The sequence below is a fragment of the Camelus bactrianus genome, chromosome 10, assembly GCF_048773025.1.
Source record: "Camelus bactrianus isolate YW-2024 breed Bactrian camel chromosome 10, ASM4877302v1, whole genome shotgun sequence".
NCBI classification, from domain to species: Eukaryota; Metazoa; Chordata; class Mammalia; order Artiodactyla; family Camelidae; genus Camelus; species Camelus bactrianus.
In genome coordinates this window covers 67,467,781-67,487,942 of record NC_133548.1, presented here as the reverse complement: position 1 = coordinate 67,487,942, position 20,162 = coordinate 67,467,781, and the positions used below count along the sequence as shown (strand labels likewise).

The following is a 20,162-nucleotide window of genomic DNA, read 5'->3' as shown; positions in this document are numbered from 1 at the left end:
GTGCTGCCTTTCTTTAAAATCCTTTTAAGGCTAATCATTTGAATCATGTCTGTCCTTGTGTTTTTTCTGTCACTGTCACTAGTGACTCATTTACTAGTTATATATGATTAATAATTAATCAATAATTATTTCTAAACTAAAAAATGAAATATAAATTTCATTTTAAGAGAAGTATGATTAGGAAAGTTAAATTTTAATAGAGGGTTGTGCTAAATGTGCATGAGCTTTTTTGTTCTTTTTTTCTCTCTGTGCAAGGTTATAAATTTTGAGAATGAGATAGGCCTACAAAGTCTGGAGAAATCTATGAATAAAGAAAAGCAATTCTATTTTGTAGTTTTACAGGAAGATGATAATTTGTCTCCATGGCAGAGGCCAGGGGAAAAAAGCAACATCTGTTATAAGCAAAAGTGAAGGGTATCATTTTGTGGCAGAGGAGTTTCAATGGACCCTGGGCAAGGACAAATATTTCTAGTTCAAAAAGACCATGTAAAAATGTATGGATTGAAATATCTCATTTGTCCTTAGCTAGTTATGCTGAACTATATTTGGTAAGACTGAAGAAAACCTCATTATTCAAAATGACACTGAGGTGCCAGGGTTGTAGAGGTAAACAAGATTAGGTTGACAGTTAATTTTTATGCTTTATATTTAAGTACTCATTTAGCTTTATCCATAGGTACAATGTCAGCCAGACTACGTGGAGGAAAAATACACTGTATGTAGTTATATTATATTATAGAGTTTATATTACTACTAATTCTAAAATATGGAAACTCAAATCGTAAAATTTGGACTGCAGTTAAAGCTTGCTTCCAAAACATTTATTTTGCAGGTAGAAAAACAGTTCTTAGTGCTGCTCCTTATTCAACTGATTTTACTTTAAGTCCACAATAGTAGCAGTCGCTTTATGTTTTAGGTGCTAGAAAACAGTTTGAACTAAAGTAGGATATCTGTATATTCCTGATTTCTAAGGCTAAGTTTTGTAAGGTGCGTGCGATTCCAACAGGCAGAATTGAGCTTATTTTCGAAGATAACGCCCTGGTTGACCACAGTACTGAGCTCTCCACGGTCTCCGTGCATCTTCTGATCAAGTGCCACCAGATGATATAGACAGTAGAATTGTGTGAGTACAAATTGCTTTTACTTCTCTTATAATTAGGGCTATTTCAGTTTCGCCCGCACATTAATAAAAATCAATGCGAAGTCCTCTATATAAAACTATACCTCACTTGGTTTATTAGAAACAACAGCATTAGAGTCAAAGCAGTTGGTATGCACGCTCTCGGTGTGGCATTGTTTTGGAATAATCCATGTGAATAAGTAAGCCCTTAGGATGAAACAAACCAAAGAGTGACCTTGTGTGAATACAATGAAGTATAAATTAAGAGCAAAGATGACACAAATGTGCAGAAGCACATAATTGTATCACATGTATTAAGTTCCTCTTTAATTGGAGCTGTGTGGATCCAAGTAGGATGTGTGACCTTTATCATTTCAATTTTCTGATCTCAAAATCAGAGATCATGAGACCACTCAGCATAACCTCAGTATCGTTCAGGCGACTGAATGAGGCGTCACATGCGAAAGTCTACAAACATTAGGGGAATGGTATTCCTTTTATTTTATTCAGAGTCTGGGTCTAGAGTCAGATAAAACAAGACTTGAATTTCAGTTTCATCTCTTATTAACTATGTTCCCTTAGCAAGTGAATTACCTCCTTCAGTTTCCTAATTTCTAATATGTTTAAATGTGGATACTGCTTATCTTATGGGATTTTTGTTTGCCATTGAATATGACAGTATATGCAAGATGCTTAGCCCAGGGTCTGGCCCATAATAATCAATAAATCTTATCAATTATTATTAGCATTGTCATTAAATACTGTTAATGTTTATATAATTAGATATAAATACTATATAAATTTCTAACATTTAAATTATTCAAGTTGATAAATATAGTTACTTTCATTATATTATTTATTTTATGAGCAAATATAGCCTTGATCTTTTAATCTCTAAAAGTGGGTGAATCCACTTAATATCAAAAACAGAGAACATTTTAAGAAATAGCTTTGGAAAAAATTTTCTAAAATACAAAATTTCACAAAATTAAATGAATAAAAACACTGTTACAAAATATTCTCTACAGGAAAAGATGTAATCCTATTTATCTATTAACAGTGTTTAAAAAAAAAATCAAGGCCAGTAAAATTTTGACGACTTATTCAGTTATTTAGTTCTCAGAGTGGAATTAAAAATGATCATTGTAAGTCAAGCTTTCTAGACCTGCTTGCATTTTGGTGCACAGGGACTCAGAAATTTTATTTAATAAACATGCTAGTTCCATCCCAGCAATTACATTATTTATTTTGTAAATTTAATGACTGTTTCTGAAATTTCATGAATTATTATTTAAATGTCTGTTACAGTTGTGATTTCTTTGGTGGATGATTGACTATGTTTATGAAAACAATGAACATTAATGACCTCATTTGATGTTCTTTACTGACAATTTATAGACATATTTTTGGATATTTTGTGGTGACAGATGTGATTCTTATTAAAATGCTATTTAATTTCCTATGAAATACTTAGAGAAGATAATTCTTTAAACTCATCTCCCTGTTAAGAGTTGGGGGGTAAGTACTTTTTTTTCCCTTAGGGTGGAATGAAAAACTTTCAAAAATTGACTGAAAGGGTAAACTACTATTTCTAGCTCTTTTGACATGAGTAATAGCAGTGGCACTGGGTAGACACCTTAAGTGTTGACAACTGAAATAGAATAACATTTGCACATACATTCTCAAAGAACTTAAAAGCAAAGTTTGTTGCTTAGGTTGAAAAATTCTATCACTATTTCTTGACCTTGTGTTTACAACTCAGTAAGGCTATGAAATGAGCAGGAAACTTCCATTGCTTCCAGGATCAACACAGAGATGTCGCTAAAATTCTAGAATCATATTTAGAAAAGAAAGTCAGAGAGTTTTCTTCTGTCTGCAGTCAGGGACATATCTGAAATTACATTTAAAAAGTAACTTTTCCATATTTCCTTGGGATACTTTAGTTTGCCTTAGATATCTATTATAATATAAAATATATCACCAGTAGTATGCAAAATAATATATAATGATATTATTACTAACTTTAAAATGGATATCAATACCTGTTTTGATATTAATATTAATTATATCCATTAACACCCTGAAAGGTATTAATATACATTCTAAATTTAGTAATAATCTCCTTAAGTACTATCTATGTGGACATTTATAATTTATAAAGTGTTTCTGCATAAATTGTCTTATTTATTTTGATTCTTTATTGCAATTGTTGAGAAAATGTACATGTATCTCCTAAGGAATAATTCTTATAGGTCTCAGAAAAGGGATTTTTTTTGAGGGTAGTTTTTGAAGGTAGTGGCCACTTTAGTGCTGCAGGGTATTCATTCATTCCTTTACTCAGTCTGCAAACATTCTCTGAGTGTTGACCATGATATTGCATGTTAGCAGTTGGGTATTAAACTAAAAAAAAATGAATGAGGCACGAAATCTGCCCTCAGTGAATTCACAGTCCTGTAGAGTCAATGGGGTACTCAAGCTTAGAATGGCTTTTGTGAACCAAAGATGCCTTTAGAAATAGTTACAATGCAATACAACAAGAAACAAATATAATAAGAAACACATGAAAGAGAGAGAGCGAGAGAGAGAGAGAGAGAGAGAGAGAGAGAGAGAGGTTGATTGTTGGACAACAGCCCAGCAGGCAGGGAGAACATCACAAGTAAAGAAATGATATCATAAACAATAATAAAATGTTTTGAGGATTGTATATAGTTCAGTATAGCCTGAGTCTTAAGAGAGAAAGCTGGAAAAGGAAGCAATCTAAACAATAAATGGTCTTGTGTCATTTGTAGGAGTTTGCACTTTCTTCTGGAATGGGCTAGAAGACTTTAGTTTTAAGGACAGGCTGATCAGATTAGTGTTCCTTGGGTAGGAGGAAAAGTGAGGAAGATAAATAATAGTAACTTTTTATCTAAACACAACCATGTCAGCATAAAAACAGACACACAGATCAATGGAATGCAATAAGGAGCCCAGAAATAAACCCACACATATATGGTCAATTCATTTATGACAAAAGAGCCAAGAATATAAATGGGGAAAGCAATAAATGGTATTTGGAAAACTGGACAGCTACATGAAAAAAATAAAACTGGACTGCTACCATGTACCATACACAAAAATTAACTCAAATGGATTATAGACTTGAATGTAAGACCTGAAACCATAAACCTTCTAGAAGAAAATGTAGTGAGTAAGCTTCCTGACATCATGATTTTTTTGAATCTGACACCAAAAGCAAAAGCAGCAAAGACAAAAGTAAAGAGTAAGATTACATCAAAATAAAAAACAAAAACAAAAACAAAAACAAAGCAAAACGAAAAAACCCTTCTGCACGGCAAAGTAAACAATCAAAAGACAACCTACTGAATGGGGGGAAATATTTGCAAATCATATACCTGATAAGGGGTTAATATTCAAAATATAAAAAGAACCCATAAAACTCAATAGCAAAATAAACCAACAATCCAACTGAAAAATGGGCAGATCTGAATAAACATTTTCTCAAAGACATACAGATGGCTATCAGACACATAAAAGGATGCTCATTATCACTAACAATCAGGGAAATGCCAATCAAAATCACCATGAGATATGTTATCAAAAAGATAAGAACTAAGAACAAGTACTGGCAAGGATACAGAGAAAAGGGAACACTTGTGCCATGCTGGTGGGAATGTAAATCGGTGTAGTCATTATGGAAAATAGTATGGAGTTCCCTCAAAAAATTAAAAATAGAACTACCATTGATCCAGCAATTTCACTTCTGGTATTTATCTGAAGAAAATGAAAACACTAACTCAAAAAAAATGTATGCAACCCTGTGTTCACTGCAGCGTTACTTACAGTAGTCAAGATGTGGAAATAATCTAAGTGTCCATTGATGGATGAAAAAATAAAGAAAATGTGATATGTATACAATGGAATATTACTCAGCCATAAAAATGAATGAAATCTTGCTGTGTTTGACAACATGGATGAAACTTGAGGGCATTGTGCTAAGTGAGATAAAACAGACAAGGAAAGATAAATATCTTGTTATACCACTTACATGTGGAATTGAAAACAACAATAACAAAAACCAAACTCACAGATCCAGAGAACAGATTGGTGGTAGCCAGAGGCAGAAGGCAGAAGGGTGGGTGAAATGGGTAAAGGGGTTCAAAAGGTAAAACCTTCTAGTTACAAAATAACTAGGTCATGGGCTTGTAATGTGCAGCATGTTGACTATAGTTAAAAAATACTGTATGGAGTTTTTTAAAGTGATAAGAGAGTAGATCTTAAAGATTCTTATCACATAAAAAAGATTATTTGCAACTATGAAAGGTAACAGATGTTAACTAGATTTATTGTGGTGATCAGTAAGTCTACAACACGTACGGCTTTTGAATCATTATATTGGATACTTGCAACTAATATAATATTATATGTCAAATATACCTTAAATTAGAAAATAAGTGACATTTTAAAAATCATTTAAAAGAAAGGTAAATAAATAAATAAATGCATCCACATCCACAGAGACAGGCCTAATGGCTTATAAGTGGTTACCAACACCCCAACAAACTCTGTGCTTTCTCCTTAAGTCCCACAGCAGAATGTACAGAATATAACCCTGGCATAAAGAAGTCATCCTGGTCCCAGTTTAGTCTAAACGTAGACTGTAAGCACAATAAACATGACTCAGATGTGCAGTCTTACCAAAAACTAAGCTAAATGGCCAACGTGTGAGGATACCCTAAACAAAATTCTGAAAGATGCCTATCGTGTTATAATCTGAGCATCCAACACAGACTCATGCAGCATCATTTAAAGTTGAACAAGACTCTACTGCAATAAGTTGAAGAGGCTCCTGTTTCACAAAATATGGTAGGGGAGACACCTCAGGAGCCCAGGCCAGAACCTTGTGGCCTCTGAGACATCATCCAGGGGGTGCAGCCATCAGACTGAGCCACCACTGGACCAGCCCAGCCCACCCCGTTTTTGCACTTGTGGTTCTGGCATGGACAACGGACTTGGAAAGGAATGAGGGGGGCAGTAAGGCCCCCTACATCTACAGCCCAACCCAAGGGGAGGTGGAAGTTTGGGTAAGATCCTTTTCTTCCTAGAGAGGCTTGCTGCCTGAACCCCTACTTTGAAACTGGAGGCAGGGAACATGTGCTGAGAGGAGGGCGAGTGTCTATAAGAAAACAGGCTCTGCCCCATAGCCCTCTCCCACCCCCTGCAGGAGGGAGCTGCCTGGGCTACTCATGGGCGAGGGGGCAGGAATGTTTTTATATATGTGTGCACGCGTGTGTGCGTGCGTGCGTGCGTGTGTGTGTGCATATATAAAATATATATATATATATATATATGTATATATATATATATTTTAAGCTCTGAGTTGTCAACCAGATGTTTCCTACCAAAAAAAAAAAAAAGGCTCCTGTTTCAGATACATGATTAGACCAGTTAAGATTTATAATGAGAAACCAACATGCAGTCCCATAATTTTCCCAAAATACTAAATTCTGACTAAAAACAAAAACAAAAAATAAAACAAAGAAACAAAAACACTGCAGAAAGCTCACATATAAACTGGGGTGACGAATTCACAGGAGCTGAGGCCCGTCTGAGCAGCACACAGCTAATTACTTGGTCTCTATTAGGGACTACCCTCATTTCTCTTCTCTTTAGTCTTTGGAATGGGAAAAATACAGCTAAACCTTATGCCATGTGATCCTTCCATTGGCTGTTACAAAGTTACGGCAATAGTAAAGTAGTTTTTACTTCTCTTGAGAGAATAGTTTTATTTTATTCAAAAAAAAATCAAGGTTCTAGAGGATACGGAACGAGAATTAGTGTTGAAAGAATCACAAACGTATAGGATTTTATCATTGCCTGGCTGGATCTAGGGTCCTTTATTTAAACTTTCTAGGCCAAGGTGTGAGGGTCTAAACTCTTTTTTTTTTCCAGTTCCACATACTATTTACAACATTATCTTTTTTTTTTTTTTTTAATTGAGGTATAGTCAGTTTACAATGTGTGATTTCTGGTGTACAGCATAGTGATTCATTTATATGTATTATATACCCTTTTTATATTCTTTTTCATTATAAGCTATTACAAGGTATTGGATATAGTTCCCTGTGCTATACAGTAGAAATTTGCTGTTTATCTATTTTATACATAGTAGTTGGTTTCTGCAAATTCCAAACTCCCACACTCACAGTTACTAAATCTCTTATGATCAGAATAATTGTCTTTTTAAAGGAAAACTTAAACCATATTCTTGGAGTAATGATTTTACAAAAGAAAAACAATGTCGCTTTGCTTACAGAAGACAGAATTATGAACTAACATTAATTTATTTTGTAATAAAACCAGATAATTTTACAACTAGTAAAATCATCCATGCCATTGTGAATTATTCAGATTAGTATTCAAATGATTTAATAAAGTTATTACAGACAAAACCTCATAGACTAATGGGATAAAGTTTTGAATATATTGTAGAGTTAGCAATTATTCAAATAATTTCATTAGCTATTAAATGCTAGTAAAATATGGCTTTAAAGTCTAAGGTCAATTTTATTTTAGGAGAAAAAATTAAGAAAAAGCTAGAGAAGTAATTTTTGAGTTTTATATGAAAATGAAAGGTTAAATTAAAGGGCTCAAATACAAAGTCTATACAAATCATATAATCTCTGAAAAAGTTAAGGGGGTTATTTTAATCAACTGCTTCAAGGAAAACTAATGGAATATTCGGGATCTAAATCACATAAATGCCCTGAAAAGCAATATGTTTGAATTTAGATATGAACTATCAATTTACTGGATGGCATATAAAGATATTTCTGAAGCAAGAGACAGCATGAGGAGATTTTATTCTTGATTCATTTTATGTTTGACGTGCTGGTATGAATTATTTCTAAAAATCCAAACTTTTGAGAGACTGTTATGAGCCTGGGATTCCTGAAGGAGGTCTGAGAAGTGTACAGTGTCACATTATCAATTCCAAATTCTCATCAACATGGTAACAAGCTAATAGAGTGACAGAGTTTTATATGGTGTATTCTTGCTTGTCACTGAAGAAAAATCACTCTACTAGGTGAGGAAATTATCCTCATGATGAACATAAGCTACAGGAATAAAATATACTTTGTCAAAAATAATCTTATTGATAACCAGTAACAATCATCACTAGCAGTAATACTTCAACTTTGTGTTTATTTATGTCTTTCTTTCCGAGCTTAAAAAGCAGTTCACAGACATGACTTCTCCACCTCATTAATTTTTACTCTACCCTTATGAGATATATATTTATTAATGCTAAAGTACATTATTAACATTAACTAAGTGGAGACATGTTTATAAATATTCATTTAGGGAGAACTTAACATGAAAGATTCTCAAGGGTAGTAGACACTTAGACATGTGAGGGGTGGGTTAGAAGGAGCAGCAGCTGCTCAAAGCTATTAGCTGCTCAAATAAAAATTAAAAAAAAAAGATTTATAAATGAATGAAGTGACTAGCTTCATGACTAAATTCTAGTCACATTTTAATAATTGGCTTGGTTTTATGTCAGGCTAATGAAACTTGCTATTGCATTCACGTAGGGATGTTAAAAATCTCTATATAAAGCCTCAAATGAGAAATTTCTATGAGAATTAAATGTCAAGAAAAGATTTCCTTCCCTTGAGGAACTTCGGGGCAATTAGAATCCTTTAAATGTTTGTATTGCTCATTTTGCTCTGACCACTGGGAGTCCCAAGGAAATATTTGTCTTGACCACAATAATTGTGAGACGTTATGGCTTACACTATCTTGACCTCTCATGATAAAAAGTACTTTTTCCCTGGTGCTGTATTTACTTATTTAAATATTTAGCTTTTATGAGATATGATTTTATATAGCAAGTCAAATAAATCACCTTTGAAATGAGGTTGAGTCAAATATATTAGGTAAATTAAAATAAGTATAGATTTGCTATTATACAGTACATTTGCTATTTTGTATTTGTTGATATGTTGAGTGACAAGTGAATAGGAACAAAATTTTAGAGAAAATAAATTTGTTTTACACTTACTTAATTTTGCCACACATTAGATGTATCTTTTATTACTGCTACTCCATCAGGTAAAGGTGCTGACAGACACTCATTTTCTTACCATCAGTCTCTTCAAAAGTCAAGATCTATGATGATTTTTACAGCTTTTGATAATAGTCAAAGTCATCTTTATCCTGCAGCAACTTTATTTAGAAATTTTAGCTTTCCAGTTCCTAACTGGAGATTATCCAATAAATTATAAAAATTAAGAGAAAAGGTATATTTAAAAGAGAAAATGTGGTAAGAATAAAAAATAATTACATACAAAATTACTATAAATCCCCAAATTCCAGATCAAGAAAGAGACCTAATGTTCCTTAAACACTTAGACTTCCATATGGAAAATTAAGCAAGTGGTTTATTGACTAAATTTGAATAAGCAGAAGAAATGCAGAATAATCATATAGTTCTTTTTTTTCTAAAATGTATTTTTGCTTTACACATATGTATTAATATACTGATTATAAAATGGTGGTTGACAAAGTAAACAGATAAAGACATTTTTGAAAGATTACAATATAATCTGCCAAATCATGCAACTCTAATGATATTTAAAATCAGAAAGTTTAATGTGTGTGTGTATATAATAGACATGGAATTTTCATGCAAAAGGATGATTCTAACAGGATATATTTAAATTTTTTTATCTTTCATAAATATGAGATTGTTAGTATATGAATATCTTGATTCTTCATTTAAATATGTACCTATTTAGAAAATACAGATTAGTACTTTTTTCTGTGAATATAGAGAAGACCTATCCAATGGTTATTTAACCCTGCCCACTTAGTCTTAAAACCACATCATTTTAGGTAAATATGTCATACTTCAAAAGCTATAGATTTAAAGTGTTATTGGTATAACAAAAGTAATCTTCAAATTTAAAAGAGACCAAGGCCGTTAAGTCTCACTTCGAAAGGAGCAACCAAAATTCAATTGGTTGATAACTCAAAAACTACTCTGGATTGGGTAATATGATCCTCCCTTCAATTTGATTTATTTACAAGATCAATTTAGATGATCACAACAGCACTATATAGTATAGAAAACCATAGCTGATAAAATTATTGGATAATAGATGATTAAATTAAGGTATAAAAAGTACAAATATTTATATAATAAAATTATTACAAATTGTAATCATTTTGATAACTTGTAAATTTTGTCTAATTGTATGACATTTAAAACATTTAATAGGCTTTTGTTAGATTTAAATATTTAATTTAATTAAGTAGGTTTTAATAATTATCTAAATTTACTCAATATATTAGTTTGAAATATTAGTTGTGTAATAAATATTTATATTTTTATATAAATAGTCATTTGATGTATATAAAAGGATTAATAATTTTAGCCTTAAAATGAATAGAAAGTAATCAGAGTTCCTCAACCCACAAAAGCCCTTTGTGTATTAAACAACCTATTGACAACAAGTGAGTGAGTTCACTATCTATGAGGTTGGTCATAAAAAAATCATGATGTAAAGGAAAGTTGCCACCAAGTTTTTAATCTTACTTCACATTTGTATCCTCTCACTTCCTTTCAGTTCTTTTTTTTCCCCAACCTCCTACCTCTTTTTCTCCCTCTAATCACAAAACTAGCTTAACTCCTGGAACCCGACAGCACCCTTGCTCATATCCAGGTATACTAGAAGGCAAGCTGATTGAGCTTTCATCCTTTCTATCACCTATGGTTGCATTTTTTTGTTTTTACCAAAGATCACCTGGCAGAAAGACAGAACTAAGCCTAACAAACTTAATTTTGTATCATCAACATAGATAAAATGGAATCTAGGTGGGGCATTAATTTTGAGGCAGAAGGAGCCCTACATAAGCCCTACTTCAACCAGGCACCTTATGGGCTCTTAGGCATACGTGCATGGCATCCAGAACACCAAATTGAGTCATTGGGGGTGGGACTGGGGAGAGGCAGAATAATAAAATGCTACTAATGATGGCATATGTATGTCTACCCATATGTTTAAGTTAAAAATAAAGCAAATTTTGCTCTAAACTAATTTCAGGACTGCTTGATACTGAATAGCTAAGATAGGCAGGTAGGTCGATGGGTCAAGAGACAGAGCCTTCCTTGCCTAGTCACTGCACTGCAAATGCTGGTGCCAGGGCGCCCCCTGCAGGTGGGGTTGAGCATTTGAGAGCTATGACTGGTCTTTGCAAAAATCCTAGAAAGACACAGTTGTATATATAGATGTCTAGGATCTGCCAGCAAGTTGATTTCTGCTCTGAAACAAGCAAGAAACTTTGCATATTTTGCCACTGCTGCTGATTTGGGAGAAAAACAATTGATATGCAAGCTATGGAGAATTGGTGTACCTGTATCAGAGAGCGCAGACCAAAGAGAAAGGCGTAAGCCACTAATATGTGTATATCAAGCGCTCTGGATTTGCTGTACCTGTCTTGAAAAGATTGCTCTGTTGAATAGAGGAGAGACGAAGAGGTTGCTTATTTTGTTTAGTAGGGTACTTTTTAAATACATATGCTGAATAGTGTTGGGTTGTGTCATACACCACATAATATTTTCTAAAATAAAAGGAGCATATTTAGCGTATCTTGATATATTTGGTGTATGTAAGTACCTATCTGAACTTGGCCAATTACAGTTTAAAAGATAATATTTTGATTTTTCTAGGACTTAGCTCAATGTTCTCCAAACTGATCCATTATCATTCCTTTATTCTTTCCTTTTCTCCTTCACACTCCTATAATACAGTGTCTGGGTTCTGGGTTAATTAGACATAATATGTGAAGAAGATAATACAGAGAAATATCAATTATTCCATTCTTCAGTGTATAATTTTAACTTAAAATCATTTTGTGATAAATTAGGTAGCCATTAGAGTCATATAGTTACATATGAATTATTAACACAAAGATCCCTGGCCAGCCTCTCTATTTTTCAGAGATTATAATCCTCAAGAATTTAAATTCAAGTAGGATGACTTATTAAGAAATAACCCAAAGCTTTTTTTCACCCAGTAGACTTTCCCCAATTTGGTGTAAGAACTCATCATAAATGAAATAATTTCTAGAGTTTTAAGAAATCTATGCATTTAGTTAATTAGATAAATGATCTATTTTAAAAAATATATATATATTCTAATATATGTGTAATTACATGTGATATCTTTTTTCTAATTAAAAAAATTGGGACACCTTGGAAGGCAGTTATAGTCAGAATTTGAAATATTAGCATGTCAGAGGCATTTCTTTGGTTACCTGACTAAAAACAGAATTTTTAGAATATGTTATCTTATGTCCAGAATAATTTATAGCAAATAGTGACTATAATAGGCAGTAGAAGAAAAAATCATCTAAGCAGATATTTTAAAAAGCAGACAGAAAGAATTAAAATCTATTTTTTACTAGATTTCAAAGGATATTTAAATTCTAAAACTTTATCTGCTTTTATGAATAGAATTTTTAACCTCTCAGACTACAATTTATTTGAAGAGGGCAAACATTTTGGAAAATTTCAAGATATCTCAGGAAGAAACACACTTTTTGCATAGTTCTAATCCTTACCAAATTTATACCACTATTTTAAAATTTGAGGTCTTAAGCTGTTGCCTAGCTAAACTTTAAAGTTACATGTATACACACTAAACATGTATATGTGGAAAAAGCAGTATTTTACTTACAGGCAAACTGAAGTATGGCTTCTCTACTGAGAATACTTCCAAACGTGTTGGCTGCTAAACACTGGTAATGACCAGAATCCTTTGCTTCACTTGGATTGCTTATAATGAAGGTCCCGTCTATCAAACTGTAGCGATAATCACTTTCCAAATCTATTTCTGTTCCATTTCGAAGCCATCTTATGAAAAATCAGAAGACAAATATGTAAAAATTATATGAGACTTTATAATACTCCTTGGGAGTGTCAGAATCTCATTGAAAGGCATTTTTAAGACTCAAGAAAAACGATTACTAATGAATTTCTACCTGTAATTGGGAGCTGGGTTGCCACGAGCTTCACAGTTCAGTGCTACTTTCTTTTCATCAGAATCAGTCGGGAAAATTATATCATCTGGTTCCTGCACAAACACTGGCCCATAGTCCACACTTTCTGTAAGGACCAAAAGGACACACTTTAAAACTTCTAGAAACATCAAGACCTTTTTTTCTATTATGTTCCTATTAGGAATTCTTGCTCTTTCCTTGCACTCAACAGCCATAGCTAGCAAATTATATTGTCTTAGTAAATTGCAGAGACCCAAATAGAATTTCTTTCTGTACTAGACCAAGACTGCCTTTAAAATATGATGCATAAAATGAAAAAAAAATGCACATCTCAAACACTGGTATTGTACATTTTAAAATATATATCTTCGAATTCACCTAAAAGAGAGCCAAGGACAATAACATTAAATAAAACATTATTTTAATAAACCCAACAGTTTATAAAATTCTTAGAATGTTGACAACAATATACAACAAAGGAGAAGTCTTGAATTAATATTGTGTTACAACTAGGGTACTACAAATGTGACAATGTTGATCCTCATGCATTCTTCATCTGTTCCTTTCTTCAATTATTCAATCAAGCACTATTTAATGCTTAACGATGTTGGTGTGTAAGGGGAAAATGATGTAATGCAAATAAACACGTTCTCATGGAATAAATGAGACATGTCCTCAAAAAAAAAGAAAAGGCAAGTAACTGAATAAAAATGTCAGAACTGTCCATAATTAAATGTTTACCAGTAGGTAAAGTAAATACAGAAATCAGAAGAGAAGAGACATAAAAAGTAGGGCAGGGAAGAAGAGCACTTAAACTTATTGTGTCTGCCAGATTCTATCTCATTTAATTAGTTAACACTCAGATTCTATGGTAAAGATAATTTTAAACTCATGAGCATTTTATGGAAAAATAGAAATAAAAATGGGCCTCAAATGTCAGTTTGGACTCCACAGCTTGCTGGAGAAATGATGAGTAAGTGTGCTGGGGGCAGTATAAATCACATTAGCCTGCAGTGGACTATGAAGGTACAGAATTCAATGCATACTTAACCTCAATAGCACCTTGAATTGTGGACTCAGGAAAAAAGTAGAACTTTTTCTTTTTTTGTTAATCATAAATTTATGTAATAACCTTAGATCAAGATTTTCGACCTTGGCACAATGACATTTTGAGCTATTCTTCCTTGTGAGAACTTTCTGTGCATTGTAAATTAACATCATCCCTGGCCTCTACCTACTGGATTCCAGTAGCACATCTCCCCAAAGTGTGATCATCGAAAATCTCTCCAGACATTGTTAAATGTCCCTTGGGTTCAAGAGCACCCTAAAACCACTGCCTTAGAAAAATGAAGAGGAAAGATTTTAGAGAAGACATATTCCCAATGTCTGTACTAAACAGTTGGGGGTTTACATCCTCTGTGGATAACCACAAGAAACTATCAGGAAAAATATGCAAGAATAAATGTCCCAAGAAACTCAAGCTTAAAAATACTATTACTCAAAAAGGTGTGCACCTCCATATTTAGAATAATGAGCTGAGAATAATTGACTTCCTTTCTTTAAAAGTTCTATATGAGCATTTTCTTTTGGAGAAAGAAAACATGGTATTCTAAGCATTCTTCCCATAAAACTGAGCACTCACAATAACCAGGTACTGACAAGTACTTCCTTTGAGTCCAGTCTATGTGAGGTCCCTTTTCTTAAGCTACAGCAAAAAAAATACTACATGAAAAAACAGAAATGTGTTATTCTATACTAATTACATTGCTGTTACTTAAAATTTGTATTTAAAAAAAAGGAAAATAAATGATTTGATAAATAAATAACTAGAGAAAATTATGGGACTCTTTCTTTATTCTTAAATTTCAGGAATTTTGCTGGATATGTCCTAGTGCTAGACATTTTGTACAATTTGCAGGTCAAGACCTTATTTTTCTTTCCTTTTTCTTTCTTTCTTTTTTTTCCTTTTTCTTTTTTTTTTTTTTTTGTGTTGTTAGGATGTTTCCATTCTAATAATCTCTGTGATGATTATCCAGTCTTACCTTGACCACTTCTAGTAATGCATAAAGTCTTAACAAATTACTGTTTTATTGTTTAGATTCTCAAAAAAAAAGTATGTCTTAAAATAAGAAACATAAGCTTGTGTCCTAGATGGGGACATCTTATTATTCAAGTCTGCTCTAAAATAAATACTCATCACTCAAGACTACTACTACTGAATTGATAAGAACATCAATAATAACTTGCTTAATTTATAGCAATTAACATTAAGATTAGAATATAGAGACTATTAAGACTCTTACGTTCCCTTGATAGAATATTATGGAGAATACGAAATTAATCAAATGAATTTTTTAAATTTTAAATTTTAATTTATTAAAAACAAACCTATTTTAATATAATCAACAGAACTGGCCCCGAATCATTCTGTCCACAATTAATTAATAAACGAAGAAGTATATCTTAAGGGTCTGCTTATACTCAATGTCAAAATGATCATCTACAGCAAACCTTTATGTCACCATTAGCCCACAATTAAATTGGATAGGTTTTGTCTATTCATGTGTGACGGGGACTGGCTACATGCTTATTAATCCCATTTATTCTTCTTAGGAACATTGGAACACTTTCTTAACCTTACTTAGGATAGGACTGAAACTCCAATGTGACTTGCTTCTGGACTGAAATGTTAAATGTGAAATCCAGGACTAGTCACAAAATTATTCATGTTCCTCTACTTCTCTCTTTTCATTTGTCAGTTAGTTGAAGGTAAAGGAGTAGGAGATGCCAGTGAAGCCCTATAGCATCAAAGATATCATATGGTTCCCAAACTCTCCACACGGAGATCCATTCATTGAACAACCGAGTGGAATGTGACATGAATAGAAAAGAAACATTTAACATGTCAAGTTGTTTGTTATCACATCCAGAATAACCTTGCCTTGATTAATATTATATTTAAAAGCAAAATAATTCTAAAGCTTTCAATGAATATATAATTTGATTAGGAAGCAATGCACACTGAAGTATACATCATTAGATTATAGAGCCCTGCTTGTATTCTTCTTCCCTAGTTCAGGACTTCGGATTACTATTTCTTGTTCTCAGGCTAAGGACCTATGACAGAAGAAATTCAATCATTCAGCCTTATATCAGTTTTACTGCTCCAGTTTGTATAACTGGTTTTCTACTTAATCCTTGAGCTCCAGTCTTTCCTCAAGTGTCCAAATTCTGAAAATGTGGGTTCATCCTATGTCCCTATTTCTAAATCTTAATTTGTCTACCTTTCAATAAGGCCTAGTGCTATTATTTAGACACTTACATTACATGGAAGCTGTGGTTCTTATTTTGTATTTTCACATGGTTAACTTTTCCTGCATAGTCATGTAATCAATTCTGACTCCATTTTTGATCTTTGACTACTGATCACTTTCAAGCCTTCTCAGTCACTTTTCCCATCTTGTCGCATCTCAGGGAAAGCTGATAACGCACCGTGCCCTTGACTCCATGGGAAACTTCACAACACACAAACCCAAGACCACACAGGAACTCTTACTCCAGCCCTACTCCCCAACCACAACAAAAACCAATGCAGCCCATTCCTTCCCACTCCTTGCTCAAGACATTTTTCAGACCAGTCTATAATGCTCTCATCAGAGTGCTTCATGATGGAAATAATAAATCTTTTCATACTCTATCAGTAAATGCGTAGCATTATTAGCCTCTGCATGGGAACCAGTTTCGGGTTGTAGGGTATTGATCTTGTGCTCTGCAGGGCAAGCACACCACAGGTTAAGGCTCAGTCACCTGGTTAGCTGACAGTCTTCTCTGAGGGAAGCATGGTTTCCTCTCAGTGGGTTTGCACTCATGGTAGCAATAGTTCTTCAGATGGTTAACTAAAATGTGGAAAAGATACATGAAAAAACTAACTCCTGAATTTTTCTGAATGGCTTTCTCTTACATTTTTTGAGGAAAATAAGATATGCTGTGGGACCATCCAAATTATTTGGGCAAGATGGTCTTCACTTGGAGGGAAGCCAGGGGCTAGGTTTGGGAGCAATTATATAGAGTTAAATAAGTTGGAGATACTTAAATTATTCTCATAAACCATATATATATATATTTGCTTTTCCCCTTTTGTCATCGTTGAGCCTTAGAAGCAAATGCATTCCTTCTGATCTCAGTAAGTCTAGAAGAGGAATATGGAATTGAGGGAAAAGTGCTGTACCTCTGTCTTCAGGCTAGTGGTTCTCAAATTCCTTTAGTAACAAATATTTTACAATTTTCCTCTTCTGATTCTTAAATTAATGGATATTCTAATTTACCTATATGCATTTTTTTTTAAATTAATGAAAGGATCCAATAAAATAGAAGTAATATAAAACAGTATTTAACTCAATATGTAAATTCTCATGAACAATTATAATAGAAGACGGAAAGAAGTAATCTTAACAAAGCAGCTTGTTTTTGTTCATAAAATCCCCATGAATGTAACAGCTGCAAATGCAAACTGATCCAAGCATAAGATTGATGAATCAAATTTTGTGAGGGCTATTGGTGTCAGGTGATGTAATTTTCTAACTGGTCAGCAAGTTCTGTTAAAATCATTAACGGAACTAAATATAATCTTATGGTAATTTACACTTGTTTTGCATTGACATATCCATTATATATCAAAAATACCTTGTGTATAATACAGAGTTAGATTCTTGCTTGAGAAAATTGTAGAGAATTTTCACTCATATGAATGTCTGGAAGGATATTTAAGAGTTCTGTGCATTATCATTACAGGTCATTTAGCATTCCTGGTCTTTACTCTCTAAATTAAAATAACTTCCTAGAATCACTAAGACAATCAAAACTATTCCACAACTTTTTGGAACACCTCAGAAGTGGAGCTGCCACCCCTTGTTAGAATCAAACTAGGGCAACAAAGCAGAGCCAAAAGTTAGCATGATGTTGGCAACAGTCTTTCATGAGAGATGTCTGAATAGAGGGACAGAGTTTTACTGCAAAATGATGACTCTGGGGTCCATCTACCCTTCTCCTAGGGGAGCTTCTTGAAGCAATGGTATGCTACTCTGTTTATGGAGACAATAGTTTCCCTTGTAGAGTCCTGTCTTGGATCAAGCTGCTATCTCATCTTTTCTAACTCCTTTTGAAATTCCTGCCATTTATTGATAGGCTACCTAGATACTTTCTTTCTGCCAAAAAGTGTTAAGTATCACCTTATCAGAGATTTCTACAGCTAGGTTCCCTAGGGAAACCTTGCTTCCTGGCATTTGATCATTAAATTTTCAATTGTTTCCTGACCAGACATTATCATGCCTCTCTAGATTCTAACCTTGCTTTTCACACTTAAATTATTTTTTAAACAATGACTTCTGTGCTCATTTTTCTCCAAGATTAGGTCTAATGCCAGACACCAATGCTCTGCACCTGCTGGTTACCTCTAATTAATGGCCTTGTCTAGTTTATTCACGTAATATGAACTGAGTGTATTGGTAATATCATCTAGAGGAAATGTCAGCCTATCAAGTCCAATACAATTAAAAGGAATGCACTTTTAATGATTATTAATAAATTTTATGTGATCATTTCCAGAAATTTTGAAATGTTTAATTAGAAACTGCATTTTATGATGACATTCACAATTACAATGTGTGAAGAATATTTCACACCATGTGAGCATATAAGGTGAATTCTTAAAGAAAATATTCAAACCTTCCTTTAATTCTAAGTTGCCTTTGAACACTGAAATTGAGTTTCTTTATAAAAGTTAAACAAGTGTAAACTGTCATTACAAAACTTTCAAGGATTCCTAAGAATTGAAGAGCATTATTTATTAAAAAGCATTGGGATGAATGTTTTATGGGCAGCAGTATTATGTTGTGCACATAATGTAAATCGAGAGTCTAATAGATTTTTTCGTCATTTTTTAATGTAGTTATAAAGAAAGGTCAGATTCAGAGATGCTATCGCTTATGAGAATTACCAAATTGTACCAGCGCCATGTGACATTCAGAAGATGCCAAACCACTAGGCCACTTTGTCAGCAGAGGGAAGACATTGTTTTTCCCTCCTTTTCATTAGTAATGCAAAATACACAGTTTAGTTTAAAAACCTTCAGGCAGATACTCTATTGTGGTGTAGAAATTCAACCTAAATTCAGATTTTAAATTCCTCAAGTAGATGTCTCTCTATTAAATGATATTTGTTAAGCTCCTAGTAAGCTTAGACTGCTCTACTTGCTGAGAGAGAAAAAAGAGGAGGGTACAAAGATGGTCTTTACTTGAATGGCCTATAGTTAAATTAGAGAGAAAAATCATACTAACAGAAAACAATAACAGTAGCTCTAAAAATTAAGAATACAATAGAACAGTAAAATCATACAGTTTCCATGAATAGCCATGAAACAGTAAGGCTTTTATTAAAAGATGGTCTCACTTGCAGACAGAAAAGCTGGAGTTACCTGATATATATAGCAGTGTATCATCCAAGTGAAATACTTCTTTTTTCCCTCCTAGAGGGAATTTGTATTCCATGAAAGATCATTTAAATTTTGTATTTGGTCCTTCAGAACAATTTATCAACAAAGGCTCAAGGCTCAAACAGTTTCTGAGGATTTATCTGAGTCCCCAACTCCAATGAGCAACATTCCTTCTTCCAGGTACTCTACATTTCTCTTCTTCCCTTTTTGAGTCTAGCTCAAAAAATTTTATTTCCCTGTCCATGCTTCCTCACCTCAATCAAGTGTCACTGACTGTTGTACTTTACTTAAAGCCATCTTGTTTGCCTTCTCTTGCTCTGCCTTGCTCCTGCTGTTGGAGATCAGCTACCATGTTGTCAGCAACCTGTGGTGAGACCCACTAAGAATGGCCTCTGGTCAACAGTCAATGAGTAGGTGAGGCACTCAGTCCAACAACCCTCAGCAACTGAATCCTGACAATCATGTGAGGTAAGTGAGCGTACAAGT

General features: G+C 33.4%; 1 protein-coding gene across 1 annotated transcript in view; it reads right to left on the bottom strand.

Moving 5' to 3' along the window:
- The window catches only part of CNTN5 (contactin 5), a 1,016,845-nt gene that overhangs the window by 374,704 nt on the left and 621,979 nt on the right, over positions 1-20,162 (bottom strand). The window contains exons 5-6 of the mRNA XM_074372920.1: positions 13,169-13,292; positions 12,865-13,040 (exon numbers count right to left, since the gene is read on the bottom strand). Of these exons, the coding sequence (XP_074229021.1) occupies positions 12,865-13,040; positions 13,169-13,292 (300 nt within the window). The remainder of the gene's footprint in view (positions 1-12,864; positions 13,041-13,168; positions 13,293-20,162) is intronic.